We start from the raw sequence: 17819 nt of genomic DNA, 5'->3' as shown, positions 1-17819 counted from the left end.
CATAATGTCTATGGACATGGAAACATCAAGCTCAAAAAGTTTTATTGGACCAAATTGATTCTGTAAAGAATACATCAGATTTTATTTTAATGTACTTTTAAATGATAAAGATGATTTAATGCAAATACAACATTTGCGTCCATGCGAGATCCTTTTTAGTCAGAAAGACGCAGACCACTTTAATCCCAGTCACTCCTTTATTCACCCATATAAAGACAAATCAGCAAGTTATCTGGCCAGTTGATTGCAAACATGACTTTTGAAGAATTTCAACAAATATCCTTCACCTCAGGTCACCTTCGCAGAAAATATTTTGACACATTCTGCCCCCAGTTCAGACAAAACATTACATTTGTAAATCAAATTAAAAAAAGAAAAAGTATGTCAAAAATCTCTTTCAGCAATTACAACAAAAGTATAAAAAAGTATTCAGGTTTTCTTTTCAGATCATGGGGTGGGGGCCGCAGACTTTCAGTGCTGTGCGCTATTGAAGGGGGTCGTGGATTTTGCGTTTCTGCTTTTACGTTCTTGATAGGCCACGATTGTCGAGGTCTTTGACCTGTGGAGATAAACATGAAACCATCAGTGGCCTGAAAAAAAACCTTAACATTTACAGCACGCAACTGGTTAAAGTTAACCTTGTATATCCTGACAAGCCAGTGCTCTGTAGTATAGGCTTCCTCCAGCACATCCAACTCAAAGTCCTTGTTGCCAATCTCAGCGTTACGAACTCTGTCGTAACCAGGAGGGCGTTCTGAAAAGAAAATTAGATGTACAGTTTAACGCTTAGTTATGCCTCAGTTACCAGAACTATCACTTTTTTTAATTAAAGTAACCCTGAAGCCCATGCGACACATTTGCAAAACCATTTTGATTCAATAATGTGGTGTATTTCCAAGTGGAACAGTGATTAGCTATTTTTTGCTAGCATTAGCGCAAAATTACATTTGAGAAGCATTACAGTAAATTTACTTGTAGTTCGAAAAATCCCTGGAAACACTCACTGGCTTCGGTGTAGACCTGGCCGAAGCGATAGTAGCACATTTTGTACATGAGGCAGTTGAGCAGGACGGGGGATCCCTCTCGGTCCACGCGAAACTCTCCGGTGGGTGTGTAGTAATCGTGTTCTTTAATGTGCTTTCCTGTGTCCGTGCTGCCTCCGATACGGACCATCCAAAGGAACTTATTAATGTCTAAACAAACAAACGAATACAAGGTAAACAATTGAGCTTATACATTCGACAATGAATCTCAGTATATCGGTTATAAATCATACCATCAGATGAATATCCAGTCAGACCACCAAAGATCACCAGCACGTAGCTAACATCCAGCTCTCGCATAATCTCATAGGCTTTCTCTTCTGTGGAGGCCATAGCCTGCAAAGTTGACAAAAAACTTCACAGGCACATTCTGGAGACTAATATTATTACATCTTAAAAAAATGCTGTATTAGATGACCTTAAAAAAACTTGCATACACACCTGGCCAACTCTGGAGATGTGCGTGTTATTCCAAGTGTTGTTGTCTACTAGAATCGTTCGATTGGCCATCGCTGTTATTTGATACCCATAATCCCACCATGACATGACTTTAGCATCCTGTACACACACAGTAAAGTAAGATGGCTGAATGAAAATAAGTGGAAAGGTCATGATGACCCAGACAGGGTACTAACCTCTGGTGTGTTGTGTCTGAGCCAATAATAAGCCTCTCTGAAGTCATCGAAAATGATGCGGCTGCCGTCGCCACCGCGGGCGGACAGCACGATGGAGGGGGAGGAGTATGCTTCGCTGGTCACCCAGGTGGAGTGGAAAGTATACGTGATGAGGAAGAAAGCCATGACCAGAATCATCCCACTTGCCACCTACGAACCAATCAGAGCGGAATATAACTGAATGAACCAATGAAGGAGCTAAATAAATAACTTGCGATATTTAAAGACTTAATATGTTAACCCGGTTTATAAATTAGGTTAAAAAAAGCAAAATGTGTGGGCACCACAGCTCCTCCCTCTAAAGTATGTGCACTAACCAATAAACCTTTAATTTCCTTACCTCATTCTTGATGGGATAGGTAGCGTCCTGCTGCTTCTTGGATTTCTTGTCTGGTCGGCTCATGTCCAGGTTCTTCATGTAGGTGGTAAGAACCTGGGACACGCCGATGCCAGACAGGATGCACATGACGGGAGCCAGAACCAACATGAGACGCACCTGAGCAGAACAGATAAACCAGGGTCAAAGTTCAAAAGCACTCTCTTCAAACAAAGCACTAAACAAATAAAAGTAACTTAAATTGATTTAAGTCATAGGATTTTACCATCACAGCTGAGAAGTACATGCTGGTGACCCCGTACATGATGATGAAAATTGTAGCGTCTGACAGGTTGTTAAAGCAGTAATACAAGCCAACTGGAGAAACAAAAGAAATCAGTGTCAACAAGATTAAATGAAGTTCACATGCAAAAGCAGAATAAATAGTGGAGCTATACCTGGAAACATGAAGACCAACAGCTGCAGGTCAAAGTAATATGAGGACCAGGTGGTTGGCTGATGCTCAGACACAGAGGCGATGATGGGGATGTTGTTCTTAGCGTACGATGGATCCAGCAGAGAGTAAAAACGGCCGGTCCAAGGGGAGATTTTCCCTAAAATGAGCCGAAAGAGAAATATGAATAGTTAGTATTTAGTGTGACCTCTCTTGACATTAACTCATTTCCCGCCTGCCTTTTTTTTAAGTTGCCTGACAGCATTTTTTTGTGATTTTCACAAGTTTCAGAAAATGGCTTCCAGGAACATTTCCTTCTATAAATATATAAACATACAAATATATAAAAAGAAAAAACAGACCCTCGATTTTCAAACAACTAAACCAGGAAAAAACTTTGATCCTATCTTCATTTGTTCTCATTTAAGCACCTCATAAATATAGGTAGGTTTCTTCAAAAATAAAAATTTTTGAGCAAAAAAAGAAATTATTGCATTTTTGTAAATGAATTTTCTTACCATGGGTTCACACCAGCCAAGTTTGAGTCGTCAAATTCACGTCTGCCGCGTCTAGTTTGCCACTTGAACATTTTGAGTTTACTAGCTTTATTCGCGCGTGAAACTCTAGTCATCGAGAAATTCACGTGGAAATTCACGTCATGGGAGGGGCTTCTGCGACTCCACTCACTTCCTGTAATCACGTCACTACTAAAGTAAGCTCCTGATTGGTTAACGCGGCGCGTTTTTCTGCCAAAGTTCAACATTTTCAATTTGCGCGTTTACCGCTGCAACGCTCAATATGCAAAAAGGAGGTGGAATCGCTTTACCGCACCGCGCTAAATGCCTCATTTGCGCCGCGAAAACATTCAAATCACTCGCGCTTGATGCCTCTACCGCGGCTGGTCTAAACGCAGGCATTAGAGATCAGATTCAGAATGGTTATCAAAATATACATATAGTTTTAAATGTTGAAAAAAATTAGATTTTGCTTCCGTTTTTTATAAATTAGGGTAAGAAGGCCATCTAGTGGATAATAGCGGAATTACAGATTACCTTAAAAACTCATCAGGAAAGCGTCATTGGCAGGGAAATGTTTTCTTCTAATTGACGAGATAACTCGTCAATGGTGGGGAAAGAGTTAAACAAATCTTAAACTCTTTTGAGGAGACTCAAGTCATTAGATTAAAATTAAAAATTATTATTTCATTTATGATTAAAAGATCTTGCAGGTTTTTGCTATTGTTCAAGTGTAAGAGGAGCTCACACTATACTTGACACTTTCGCTTACTTAATATTTTTTGATTGTATTCTAATAAACAATTTTATACGAACCTTATACTACTGCAAAAACAACAAATCTATTGGTGGCATGCATGGTGACTTGCACAATACTGTACACTATACCTTATTTACTTCACTACTATGTACAGATCATTTTAGTTGTGGTAATATTTCTGCTATTGTAACAGGCAGACTACTCAAGCATTGAATCTCAAATAAAAGCTGTGTGTTCAGACACAAACACCTGTACAGGTATGCAGGGGTGTGTCCTCTCACCTGTCAACATAAGCACTCCACCCGCAGAGAGCAGAATGATGCCGACCAGCGAGATGACGCTCTTGAACAACACCTCAAACTGCTGCGTGTTCAGTTTGCTGCGCAGGTAATCGACAAAGGCGTGAATCTGGCACAGGCCAAACACTCCGAAAGCAGCCATGTGCTCGGAGGACTGGACAGGCTACGGACAAAGAAAAAGATGATTGACTTTAATCAATGTAATCATTTTGAGCGAAACGCATTTTATGTTTATGGAGCTTCAGTCATAATTCAATTTTTAATGCATCGTCTTTCATACAGTGATAGTGAACGGTTACTGAGGCTTTCAACCTATAACATTGTGTCTAAAATCTCCTGTCGTGTTCCAAGGAAAATCAAGTCATACAGGTTTGAAACAGCATGATTATGAAATAATAATAAGCATTGTCACGTCTTAATAATAAGGTATAATAACTTATTTTTGTCTGACTTTGTGAAGGGATACTGCCGTTTAAAGTCTAACCTGGAATCCAACAAAGGAGATCTGCATGGAGAGGACGGTGCCCAGGCAGTAAACTGTGCAGTAGGCCACATAAATCCGATGAGAGAAGCGGCCGGTGAGCATCAACACCAGCACGTGGAGGGGAATGAGGTTAATCAGGAACACATAACCACCCCAAGATGACACCTGTCACCAGACATACAGTTACAGTGTTATTGCATTAACAACTGTTTGATAACAGGCAAACATCTGCATCTTAAACTCGGCTCACCATGTAAAAATAAGCCAGCGCACACATAGACGACCAGTAAACAGACCCGGTCTTCACTGCCTTGATCCACATGTAGTACGTCAGCAGCATGCAGAAAATGGCGATCCCTTCATTATCACAAAAGGGAATGAATGTATTAACAAAAGCCAATACAACAACATGCTATTTTATTTAATAAACATAATCCAACGTATTGTATGCAGAAACACATTTATGATGCAGAAAATGGCGATCCCTTCATTATCGTACGAGCCTGCAACAGAACGGGAAATGTATCCAGGGACGACTGCGATCATGGCGGCAGCCAGAAGCCCTGCGCCCGCATCCTAAAACCGGCAAATAGACAGCATCACTTGAGTTACATTAAACAGAGAAATAGCTAATTAAACAACGAGCAGGTCATGATAAGGTGTTCGGCGTTTTTTCTGACCTTGAGCTCTTTGGTGAAGTGGTACGTGACGATAGTGGTGAAGGAGGAGAAGAGAGGGGCGAGGAACACGCACACGTTGCGGATGTCGATGGTGACGTGGAAGAAATGCAGCACGTGATATAAAGCCGCAGACGTGACCATCAACCCTGCAGTAAAAATAACATGACGTACATGCGTGATGCCATTTGTTTTTATTTTTCATCAGTTTTATCATCAGCAGACAAAATCTGAAGTTTGATCACTTAGAAAGATGCAACAATATTAAATTGTCCACCGATAGCCGATTATTCAGACCGATATCTGCCGATAGTTTGGTGGTTATATTAACTTGCATTAACTTAATTCTAAAGATTACATTTTCTGAATGTACCTCATTCATATACTGATTGATATTGAACATTAAACTAGTGATGTTTCTTCAAATTCATTGCATTTTCCTGTTCTCTTCCGATTAAAAGAATATATCGGCCGTTTGCATTAATTGACTGATACCGATTATTGGAGGATATATCAGTGCATCTCTACTAAGAAATACAATGACACTGTGTATATTGAGTGTCATTAATGCCTATAGCACAGAAAGTATGAGACAAGTAACATGTCAAGTGGGTATAGGAGAAATGGTTGCATTTCTTTCACAAGTGTCAACCAATAATAGAGGAGACATCAACCTCTTTTAATTTTTTGAGAAGATCAAAGTTCTGTAAAGCAGCTTAAAAGCAGAAATACGTTTACATGTTCTGTGTTCCTGTATAGCTCAGTGATAGACCATTGCTTTAGCAGTGCAAAAGGGAACACAAATGCTGTTAAAACTAAAACGTATACTTCGTAATTTGCTTTGGATAAAAGTGTCTGCCAAATGAGTAAATGTACATTTTGAAATCATTAACAATTAACTGTACCAGGGTAAATGGTGCCTCCGATAATCCTCCCAAGTGGATACCAAGCACGATCATCAAACCAGTTATGAAACTGGTAGAAGCCCTCTTCTGTCAGAAAGCGAGTGGTTCGGTAGTTAAAATACCTGCAAATAAAAAAGACTATTAAATCGGTAACAATCTGATGCAACACAATCACCCTAACGTCTTGACAGTCGCACTTACGGATCAAACTCATGGATGACGCTCTCAAACCTCAGGACGGAGAACAGTCTGGTGGAGAACGCTGGAAATAAAATGACAAACGAAGCAGAATAAGAGGCTGGTTGATGTACAGGACGTCCAATAAGATGGATGTAAAGGAATCTGCATCCACTCACACAGGACGGCTGCCATAGACAGAATAAGCAGCTTCAGCAGGGTGTCCTGTTTCTCATAGGACAGACGCAGAAAGCCCAGCTTGGTCATCTTAACACACGGGAGACAGGACTAACTCTTGATACCTGATAAAAAGGGAGGTGACATAGATAATATGATTTTTAGCAACTTGGCACGGCTTGAGTCTTTAACGCGTGAAAATCTTACAGGAGTAAATACAATTTAATTCAGAGTTAGAGACAAGATGAAAAACTCTTCAAGTTTATTAACCCCTTAAAAACTCTGCGGACAATCTGGGGGTCCATAACTGCATGATCACATTTTTTTGTATTTAAGTGGCACAACATTTTCTGTAAAATAAGACATTTTTAATCAATTCAGCCAAAGTATGTGTGTAGATTACTTTTTTTAAATTGAGACATGCCCAATTTTGAAAAAAAGTTAATCTAATGGATGCAAAAAATATTGAAGTATACTATAGTACTTACTATAGTAAACTGTAGCGTATTGTTGTGTACTTAAGTATATTATAGCAATTACACTATAGCATTCTGCAATATCAACTGTAGTAAAATTGATCTAACCTATAGTAATATTTACTATAGGTTACTAAGGGTTCAAAAACACTATAGCATTTGGGAATTTTTATACAATGTACTATAGTAAGCTAAGCTTAAATCCTGTACACTACAGTAGGTGAAAATAGTTTTAAGGTAAACTTAATTCTTGTTAAATGTTATGCAACCCTTTAGCTTTATTTAGACCAGATTACAGGTAGGTTATTCTTGTCTAATAAGCAACTAATATGAAATGCAAAGTAAAGCAGTCACAACTGTACACAGTATGGATCTCTATAAACCAGGAAAATCACTGTATGACTGACTGAAATGTGTTAAAACATGTATTAAAACTTACAAAGTTATTACTTAAAAACGCACATACAGGCAAAGTAACAATTGCAGAGTAAACATTGTCTTTTGATGCAGATGGACACGGTATTTATTCTGATAAGCTGTTAATAATAATAAACTATTAAAACTACTGCACTACATATTAGCCACTTAGCTGTTAGCTAACATTGACAGATACCTCAAAGCTTCGCATCCTACTCTGTAATATTTACATACACGCGTCTCAAATAAATAAATATAATGACGACGAGCCCAGATAGATGCGATAAATGATAGTTTAAGTAACAAGTAGTTAAAATTACCAGTCTTATTCATCGGAGGTTCACTCACTCCAGCCCTTCCACACACTCACACCAACCCTCTATACGACAAAGCCCCGCCCATCCACGTAGAGAGGATGCTTATTGGCTCTGCGTCAGGAATCGCTAAGAAAGCGTTCTTCTGATTGGTCGCTGAGCTGTCGTTCAAGTTTGTCAAGACGAGTTCCGCATGGCGCTTCAAATATGACGTGTCCTAAAGGTATAGAGCCAGTCAGCACTGTAAAGTTCACACAATACAATACAGTAACTTTTAACTTTTCTCTTAAATTTCTTTTTTTATTTAACTTAAGTCAGTAGATGATTTTTTACATACACTTCAAAACGTATTTGTTTAAATCTTTAATGCATAATATTTATTTAACAATTTATTGAAATGCATCTCAACTTTTTTGACGTCAAACCACTCTCAGTTTCTATACATTAGAATTTTAAAATATTTGATTTTTTTTTATATAAAAACAACCAAACACTAAGAAATATGTTTTTTTTTGTTTATGTCATTTTAAATATTTTCAATATATATAGATATGTTTGATATATTGTGATTAAGACATAATGGTGCAGTTTTCCAAACAGGGTTTAGATTAATCCAGGACTAGTTATATTAGGACATTTAAGTAGTTTTCACAAATATATCTTACAAAAGCAATAGTGGTGTGCATCTTGAGACATGACAATGGCACTGATATATGTTAAGATACGTCATTGTAAATAGTTTTTAAACAAGGGCAGCTTAAACATGCATTTTTATTTATATCTTATAAGATATAAAATGGTACAAAAACCAAGTATTGTATACAGACCAAATTTATTGAAATAATGTAATACTTTTACAAAATGTCACTTCACAAACATCCGTCTGCAGGTGTAACACTATAGATTCCTGAAAATAATTACAACCCATTTTAAAATACACATCACCCACCCTCCAATAGATACACTGACATCAAAACAGGACCTTTAATATGTGCTTCAGTTAAAAATGTTCAAAACTGGGTTCCAGGTACTCATATCCAGAAACACACACCTGAAGTGGACATCCATTGGACTCTGACACTGTTGGTCGTACAGTTTTACATGTTTGGCAGTGTCACCTGACAGCAGCAGAAAAGTAAAGCGTGTGCATACCTTCAAATAACTATTGCAAATCTCCCCCGAACCATTATGGATGACACTGGATCATTCTCAAAATAAAAACCAATTTAAAAAAGAATCCAAATAAAAAGCAACTTCTTTTGGGTGCTACGTTATTGTAAATAAAGGAACAGTTTAGCTCAGTTCATTTAAGAGGCCAATGAAGTAACAAGCTTCAAAATGTCTGTCAGCAAGTAACCCACAAGTAATATTGTCATTTCAATTTGATCTGCTCACAAGCACTAGTTTTCAGTGCAGAATACCGTAGTCAGCATTACCTAAACATCCATGTCAGAAAGCTTAGTGTTATCTGATAAAGACACTGTCAGATGTATGGGCCTCACAAGGCAAGAAAAACATTAAATAAAATTAAAAAGAAGGCCATAAATAGATAAAATGAGCCAAGACTACATGGGGGATAAAAGAGGAGGGTGGGTCAGTTCACAGAAAATGTGCACACTGAGGTCTTTGTGCGGTCTTCAAATCACCCACATGGCACAAAATAAAATAGTCCAACAAAAACATACAGGGAGCAAGAAACATGACCTCCATATGTGTGGAATAGGCACAGGGCAATCTGATCCCAAACACAGGTCATTCACATTACAAATGTCTACTTCATCCCCAAACAAAACATCGACAGGAACGTGACGCACATCTAATCGTTTTCCCATCTGCCCACGTCTCGCCCCGAATCCTGAAAGAGGTCACTGAGAGGGCAGAGGTCGCTGGCGCGCTGGTGAAACGTGAGGTGAGGAGAGTTTCTCCACAGACGGGGAGGGAGTAAGTGAGCTCTGCAGGTGCACCGTCTTGTGAAACAGTTTGTTGCTGATCAGCACGACCAGAGAAAAGAGGCGGAGCTGGAAGTGGCTGTAAAGGTGAACAGACAAAACGATAATGAACCGGAAAACATTGTCGTCTTTGTGACGAAACAGAAATGCGATACTTACTAGAGTTTGACAGGCGTCTTTGCTTCATTAGCGCTGATGATGAAGAGAGGGAAGAGGATGGAGAACAGACAGCCACTGTAGGAAAAGAGTCACATGTAAAAAACTAAATAAATCCAATGCTTATTTACTACCAGTTGGATTACTGAAAAGTGTCCAAGAATTTACAGCGTACCCACACCTTAGTTAACTTTAAATTCAAGGACCTTTTAAGGACTTTCCAGGTCCAATACCCTCAAATTCAAGGACTAAATGTGGGAACACATTTCAAGTGTGAGCAAGGTTACATCGTGTTAACTTTTAAGATACATTGTTACAGTTCTCTTTCGAGGGAACTTGCGCTGCTTCACTGCGGTGACACCTTGGGGACGCCTACAGGGCTAAGTGCGTCTGAATGTATATATCAAATTCAACCAATGGTGAGGCTTAATGACAAAGACAGGGTGACACGGGAGCCAGGAAGTATATCGCTATCTGAAATATTGCCAAAGACGGCGTTACAGGGGCACAGAAAGTATGGCAAGGGAGAAGCAGCGTCTCGTTCCCTTCTCAGGGAACAACAGTTACATACGTAACCCGAGACGTTTTCATGTGTCAAACACAACTATGCAAAAAAGCATTTTGGTATGAATCAACATTGGCATATAGAAGATATAAGCATTTAAAGTGAACAGTTTAGCACGAGTGCTTAAAAATCTAGAATTTTTATGATATTATCCTACAATACACAGAGAATAATATGGATTTTTTTCCCAGAAAACTTCTTGCATAAAATAGATTCAAGCACTTTCAATGATCTGTATCCATGTAGGCATTTATCAAAAACTTCCCGGGCCTTGATTTTTCCCCCAAATTCATAAACTTTTAAGGATTTCCAGGGCCCGTGGGAACCCTGCATTTAAAGCTATGGTCTACGATTTCAAAGATTGTTCATTATTAATAACCTCGTTTAGATGCTGGTTATGGTTCTACAGTAACATCCTAACAATATGAAGAGAAAAAAGAATTTAAAAAATCCATTCAGTCTATTGGGTGTATGGTAGCAGATAAGTTGACCAATGTAAACTGTCCGGCCGGATAGCTTACATTGGTTAACTGCTCTCATCCAATCCCTGCTACATTTGAAAATCCACCTCGTGCTCGCGTCTCCACCCCATCGCACACCACCCCGCCCCTCTCCTGCCTGCGACATGAAATTTGTGTCAGTGTTTGGTAGCTAGCGAAGCAGCAACTTCTCACTAATGGAAAAAAAACTAAACGACAGCAGCAAGCAGCCCCTGCTTGTCCCTACAGTAAAGGTTGGAAGAAAAAGGAAGTCTGTTGAAGAAAGAGCAGAGGTTAAAAAAATTTGAAAAATGCCGGACTCTAAGTAGAATCAATATATGGTCCGCCATTGACCGTTGGAGAAAGCTTCAGGGATATTTGGGGCTGAAAACCGACGCCGACACGGCAGACTTTTTGTTGAACAGGTACGCACTTATTTATACTTTTATTGTGTGAGGTGTTACATAAATATCTTTTTATGAGTACATGCTGTCGTTCGGCATCGGAATGTTAGCCGTTTAGCATCGCGTATCACGGGTCAATGTAATTATATTTACAAAGATTGTGTGAGGTGTTACATAAATATGATATTAATCAGTCTGACAACATGCCCATTCTGCCGATCGGCATTGGAATGTTAGCCGTTTAGCATCGCGTATCACGGGTCAAAGTCATTATATTTATAAAGTCATTTCTTGAAGCTCATGAAGGGAAACGTATGCCAAACGTTGTTGTGAAAGTAAATAACGTCAATTACAATCATAATTGTAATTGTTCATTCCTTCAAGCCTTTATGTGTTTACTGCTCTGTAAATCTCTGTTCTGATGTTTACTACCAGTGATCACAGCTTGAATGAGTGACGTTGTTCAGGTCGTTTCCCCGTGGGAGGGATCAGGTAGCACAGAGGGGCGGGATGAGTTTTTTAAAACTTACTAACCGTCTCAGGCTTTCTAGACCGATTTTCAACATCGTAGACTACAGCTTTATTCTTTGTAATTTTTATTATTCAGTAATGGGTTATTCCCATCAAGGACTGTACCTTATTATGTACGATGAGGGCAGTGCAGTCAGAAGGGCCATGGGCAAACCAAAGCCAAAATAATATGGCCAGTTTCTCTCTATATTGGACAGTCTCTGGTGCATTTCAATCCCTTCAAAAGAGAGAAAATGTTGATTAGAGACAATTTAACTCAGGTTATGTTTGCACGACAATGTAGTAAATAACAGGAGGTTTCCCTTCATGTACACACTACAACACTTTCAAAAAGATTTGCGTTCAGATGGATCAGCGAAAGCGACTAAAAACTTGTGTATTACGCATGCCAGGCCAGTAGATGGCGATGTTACTTTGTATAGACACACTACGCACCTACGCACATAGGCATTCTTCTACAGAGGGATGAATACAAACAATCAAGACAGCAAAAGCATCAAGCAGTTTTGTTTAGACAGATGATGAAGTAGTGACTAATAAAGCAGCTACATTTTGTAAAAACTTGTTGGCTCCTGTAATGTACGCCAATTTAAAAAAAATGTGTAAATGTAAATTGTAATGCAATCACATACTTACCGTGATTAAACCAGCGATATTCAAAGCAGTACAGTGAGTAGAGCAGCGACATGTGCAAGAGACTGACCAGTTGACCAATCGCATCAATGGGGAAGAGACTCACTATCCATCCCTAAGAAAAAAGAGAGTTAGGTTCAGAGACCTTAAGTAGGTTAACAATAGGGATGATCCGATCAGGATTTTTGCAGCCGATACAGATTTGTTATTTTTGTGATCGGCCGATACTAAGGATGCTCCGATCAATGTCGATCCCCACTATTAATACGTGGCCGATCACTATTCTGAATAGGACAGCTGATCTTAATACAGCTATTTCATGTACTACGGCTTTTGATAAGTAAGTCCTTATCGATCTAAAATCACTGTTAGTTTGAGTCGTTTATAACATGCATTTGAAAAAGCAACACTCGTCAAACATAATTATTAAACATATTCTTTATTATCATGAAAATACCTGAAAATGTTTGAAGAACAGCAATATAAATATATCCTTCAGCCATTTCATGGAGCTGCGTGTCATCACAGCTGCGTGTGTATTGTTCTTCGTCTATAGCGCATTTTTAGTTTCTGCACGAGAGCTCCCCCTGGCTTTTGGATGTAGCGACATTTCACCGTAATTCATTGAGAAACATAGCAAGCATTACTGGCCGATCGATCGGAGCATCCCTAGCCGATACCGATACTTTTTTTACACATCTCTTTGTAAAGGCAGAGAGAGAAATCCAAATCTGCACATCGCACATGAGCAACAGGTTATAAAAATGCTCGCGCTACGTAAAAAAATTTTCTCTAAAAGCAGCCGCATTCAGGATCCGTATTATGACAAAAGTAAATAGAAAGATCGGTTCATGAGATCGGCAGATTTAGCGAGCACCGATCGAGTCATTCAGGGCTCCAGACTAACTTTTTTTCACTAAGAACACAGTGGCCCTCAACTGAAAATTTGAGGGGCACAACCAGAAAATTTGGGGTGCACACACTGTAAATTAACATGCTAACCAAATATTCACATTTCTACTAATTTCCACTCTATTACTAATAAATACTTTAATGATAGATGCAGAAAGTACAATGTGCTGTTTCAAATTCAGTCTCACATCACAAAAAAGGGCAAATTTACTGTTCGGAGTGGTCGCACCTGTGCCACTGGATGTAAAATTTGGTGGCAGTCTGAAGCCCTGTCATTTAATGCCGTTATCGGCCAATCGATCGGAGCATCCCTAGTTAACAAAATCAAAGAAACTACATGAATAATTCAGCCAGATTTTACCTGAATGAGGAAGAGGGCCTGCAGCAGAAGATTAAAGAGCATGTCTGCTATAATCTTACTGACGCTGGGAAAAGGCTGAGCTTTACGTCCAGACACTTCAAACGCCAGATCGGCAATATCCTGCCCGAACAAAACATCCATAAACTTGACATTCAACACGGTAACAAAGTAACAGCCACCTACAAGCAAAACAATCTCACCTGAAACCAAATGGCATTGACTATCTTGCTAAGCACGAACAGAGGCAGAACCCAGAGAGCACTGAAGACAGATGTCAGAATAAACTCCAGCCAGGACCAAACGTTACCATGCAATGAAGGGTCACCTGAAAACAGATCGATAGGAAAAGCATAAATAAACACACATCTGAAGCAGACAGCGCAGATATAATAAACAACATACATACCTATTATTTTAGCGGTGAGGGACTGCAGGAGAGGGATAAACACTCGATAAAACAGAAACAGACTCAGCTGTAGGAATAAAGAAAAGTATAGCGTTAATCATAAATCTTTATTGCTATATAAAGGAAATTCATAGCCGTCACATAGTAATGTGTGGCAACAAATTAAATGACTCCTAATTTAAATACGACACACTGGTCAAAGCACAGCTGACCAATGAGAGAGGGAGAGCACATATGGCCAAGGCAGTGAGAAAATTAGAGACATACCCAAAACACACCTCCATTCCAGGCACAGCATTGAAAAATTCGACTTGCTAGTTTTGGTTCACTGTTAATGCAGAAAGTGAAAAAAGATATTTTAACATAACTTTTTGGCTACGACACACAGCAAGAACGACGACTGACTACGGTAAACTTGTAGGCCTGCTTACTTGTCCTGTTTCCGCTCCTCGCTCTGAGCCCGTCTCATCGCCAGAGCTCCGCTCGTCCTGCGCCTCCTCTGCTCCTCTCTCTTCTGTTGAATCCGGGCATCCAGTTTGGAAATGGTTCCGATGCCCAGGATGGAGTCCTTGATCCCCTAGAATGAAACAGGAAAGAATGACAATTAATGAGCTTGAAGGCCACTTGTGTGTGAGTGACATTAAAATCTAACCCAAAACCGTATCATGTTGTGCACTGAAATAATAGAGTTTTAAAGGAATAGAAAAATGAATAAATAAATACAAATTTGCCATTCAACAAGTATATAACTTTCTACGGAAGAGGATTAGGGCCACTGGTGAAAAAAATATTTAAATTCTGACTTTAATCTCAGAATTCTGACTTTAATCTCAGAATTCTGACTTTAATCTCAGAATTCTGACTTTAATCTCAGAATTCTGACTTTAAACTCAGAATTCTGAGAATAAAGTCAGAATTCTGAGATTAAAGTCAGAATTCTGAGATTAAAGTCAGAATTGTGAGATTAAAGTCAGAATTCTGAGATTAAAGTCAGAATTGTGAGATTAAAGTCAGAATTCTGAGAATAAAGTCAGAATTTAAATATTTTTTTCACCAGTGGCCCTAATCCTCTTCCGTAACTTTCCTTAGCCGAACACGTTTAGAATTATATTAAATAATATCCTGGCTCTTTCTAATCCCATTAAATAGTGACAAAGTTTTTTAAAAGATCAATAAGCAAAACAAATAAATAAATGTAAACAAATAAGCTCAAAATAAACTCAAAATACAAATCTTTTGCCCTTACAAACGTATCGTCTCGCTTTCTTTGTTCAGTCGAGAAGAAATTAGGAAAACATTCTATGATTTTTCTCCATATAGTGGACTGAAGTGGACATCAACAGTTTACAGTTTCAATGCAGCTTCAAAGGGCTCTAAACGATCACAAATGCGAAACGATCGTTTGGTGTGTCGCATCATCTGCTCACACACCACAAAATTCTGTATAAAACGTCATATAGTTTGTATCTATGTTGCTGTGATTCATATTTATACAGAATGAAAAGTTTTTATTTTCTGAGCAACCGAGATAGTGCCCTACGCAAACTGCATACTCTGCGTATAGTGAGCGGTGGTACTGTGTGAAATAATACTAATTAATGTCTGCGTGTCGGTTTAATGTTTAAAATGGTCTTCAAGTGTGCGTTTCACATATGTAATGCCTGACATTTCGATGTCGTAATACGCAAAGGTCATAATACGTAAGGTATTACTATAACTAGGTATTATTATTAGCAAAAATTATGATTGTTTCGCTAGATAAGACCCTTATGCCTCGATTGGGATCGTTGAGAGCCCTTTAAAGCTGCATTGAAACTAGGGATGGACCGATAAAACGGCCGATGATGCTTGCTATGCTTCTCAATGAATTACGGTGAAATGCCCCTACATCCAAAAGCCAGAGGGCGCTCTCATGCGAAAACTTAATATGGGCCTCAGAAAAAGAATCATTTACACACACATCTCCGGGAAATGACTTAAAGGCAGGGTGCACGATCTCTGAAAGCCAATTTTGACATTTGAAATCACCTAAACAAACACGCCCCTACCCCAACAGAATCTGGACCTTCTTTTGATAGACCCGCCCCACACATACGCTACCCAGTAGGGCTGGGTATCGATTCAGATGTTCCAGATCGATTCAATTTCGATTCACAAGCTATTAAATCGATTCGATTTCGATTCTCGATTCAATTTTTGATTCCGATTCTCGGGTTGGTTTTTATACTCGATTCTTGATTCAACTCAATGAATATAGATTTAATACAAATACTATATTAATAAAAAATAACAGTAAACAGAAGTTTACAAGTGGGTAATTAATAAAAAGAAATTAAAAGCCACAACACTAACCTTGTTGTCTTGCTTGCAAAATCTAAAATGCTTCCATACCTCTTACTTTTTATGTGAAGGTAGCATCAACGTCGATGAACCCCCTGAAACCGTTATTTTAAGCACTGAATGAAAGAATGACAGGCTCCTTGGTAAGAAGGTGACATCTAGTGAAGAAGACTAGTAATTTGATTAACGTTAATCTTACGTTCAATGTTTGCAGAAAAAATATGGGGGAAATAATCGATTATGCTCTTTGAGAATCGATTCTGAATCGACCACGTTAAATGATTAATCGAAAAATCATTTTTTTTGCCCAGCCCTACTACCCAGGCAATGATGTCGGTTAGTAGACACCCCCCTTACTGACGATTCGCTACAAGTGTGTTTTGGTACTCGGCCCGACTCCCTTTTCCACAGCATTTCTCAAAAATCGTGCACCCCGCCTTTAACTCTCTGACACTGGACCCCTATACTATACAACCCTAATTGTTAAACAGTCACAAAAAAAAACTGATTTCACATCACACACATATAAAATCACAGTTCAATTTATTAGACTTTACAGTTTATTTATCACATACAAAACCAGGCACTGACCGTCGCAACATTGCGGAGGAACGCTCTGACACTGTCCGTCATCTCCAGGCCAGATGCAGATTCATCAACTGCAGGAGTGGCAGCAGAAACCCGGGCAAGATCTCATGACAGGTAAAGAGAAAGCCTGCAAACTGTTTCAATAAAAAAGAAATCTGTGTCACACTTTTCTCACATCAATTTTAATGTTACACAGGCTTTTGAATCAAACTAATTAACATTAAAAAACACACACATAATGTGTCTCCAATTGGATAGAGCAAACTGGTCCCTTTAAGGTTTTTCAAAGGACTAACAAGTCATGTTGAATGAAAACATTTCCCATCTACGTGACTACTGTCACATATGGACACTAGCAAACTTGATTTAAAAATATGTTTTGGTCTAAGACTAAAGCTTGATGCCAACAAAATACTTTATAACTCTTAAATATCACTTTATATTTCATGTCAGTACAGTGCATTATCATTTCAACAATCAGATGACACTGTCACGAGCCACTTCACTTATCAAGTAAACAACAAAACACCAGCATTAGCAGTAGATGATTAGCTAAACAGCTAACAACAGCACAAATCACACCAACACAACACGATCACACACGAATATTCCTCGAAACACACGTCGGTGTGTTCATCCAACATATCGTACCTCATGTACCTCTTCAGGATAAAATCTTCAATTCACTTGAAGGCTTGAAGTTTCACTGTTTTCTCAAGCCCTCAACAAAACAGCAGCAGGCCAGTGTAGCCGCGCATGCGCAGTGAGACCCGACGCGCGCTGGGATTTGAAGTCCTCACGGATGCG

At 38.9% G+C, this 17819-nt stretch overlaps 2 protein-coding genes across 4 annotated transcripts; both read right to left on the bottom strand.

Annotated features, from left to right (window-relative positions):
* Window positions 1-178: 178 nt before the first annotated feature.
* Window positions 179-7828, bottom strand: stt3a (STT3 oligosaccharyltransferase complex catalytic subunit A). The gene is made up of 18 exons (XM_073874476.1): window positions 7695-7828; window positions 6484-6606; window positions 6329-6389; window positions 6128-6249; window positions 5226-5371; window positions 5041-5121; window positions 4796-4912; window positions 4546-4710; window positions 4044-4224; window positions 2492-2647; window positions 2320-2411; window positions 2058-2213; window positions 1679-1867; window positions 1485-1601; window positions 1277-1379; window positions 1005-1193; window positions 639-754; window positions 179-559 (listed from the first exon to the last, which is right to left on the bottom strand). The coding sequence occupies exons 2-18, from the start codon at window positions 6569-6571 to the stop codon at window positions 521-523; spliced, it is 2118 nt and encodes a 705-aa protein (XP_073730577.1). The 5' UTR covers window positions 6572-6606; window positions 7695-7828; the 3' UTR covers window positions 179-520.
* Window positions 7829-8501: 673 nt separating this feature from the next.
* ei24 (EI24 autophagy associated transmembrane protein) lies at window positions 8502-17814 on the bottom strand. 3 transcript variants are annotated; one of them, XM_055207853.2, is made up of 11 exons: window positions 17664-17814; window positions 17016-17146; window positions 14516-14661; window positions 14352-14412; window positions 14085-14151; window positions 13879-14003; window positions 13679-13798; window positions 12409-12520; window positions 11878-11989; window positions 9797-9871; window positions 8502-9716 (listed from the first exon to the last, which is right to left on the bottom strand). In XM_055207853.2, exons 2-11 carry the CDS (start codon window positions 17055-17057, stop codon window positions 9554-9556), a joined length of 1023 nt encoding a protein of 340 aa, XP_055063828.1. In that variant the 5' UTR covers window positions 17058-17146; window positions 17664-17814; the 3' UTR covers window positions 8502-9553. The 3 variants fall into 3 exon arrangements, with proteins under 3 accessions (XP_055063828.1, XP_055063830.1, XP_055063829.1); XM_055207855.2 differs by having other exon boundaries at window positions 17673-17804; XM_055207854.2 differs by having other exon boundaries at window positions 17599-17740.
* Between the last annotated feature and the right edge of the window lie 5 nt (window positions 17815-17819).

The sequence above is a fragment of the Misgurnus anguillicaudatus genome, chromosome 12 (genome assembly GCF_027580225.2).
Source record: "Misgurnus anguillicaudatus chromosome 12, ASM2758022v2, whole genome shotgun sequence".
NCBI lineage: Eukaryota > Metazoa > Chordata > Actinopteri > Cypriniformes > Cobitidae > Misgurnus > Misgurnus anguillicaudatus.
This window is presented reverse-complemented; position numbering and strand designations above follow the sequence as displayed.

Bases quoted from the DNA above. Each gene is read 5' to 3' on its own strand.
- stt3a (XM_073874476.1), bottom strand. From the start codon at position 6,571: ATGACCAAGCTGGGCTTTCTGCGTCTGTCCTATGAGAAACAGGACACC. The intron at 4,913-5,040 runs GATAATGAAGGG...ATTCCCTTTTGT, and splicing joins GTTCTGTTGCAGGCTCGTAC to GATAATGAAGGGATCGCCAT. The intron at 1,868-2,057 runs GTAAGGAAATTA...ATTGGTTCGTAG, and splicing joins CCTATCCCATCAAGAATGAG to GTGGCAAGTGGGATGATTCT.
- ei24 (XM_055207853.2), bottom strand. From the start codon at position 17,057: ATGACGGACAGTGTCAGAGCGTTCCTCCGCAATGTTGCGACG. The intron at 13,799-13,878 runs GTGAGATTGTTT...TTGTTCGGGCAG, and splicing joins TCAATGCCATTTGGTTTCAG to GATATTGCCGATCTGGCGTT. The intron at 11,990-12,408 runs GTAAGTATGTGA...TCTCTTTTGAAG, and splicing joins ATATCGCTGGTTTAATCACG to GGATTGAAATGCACCAGAGA.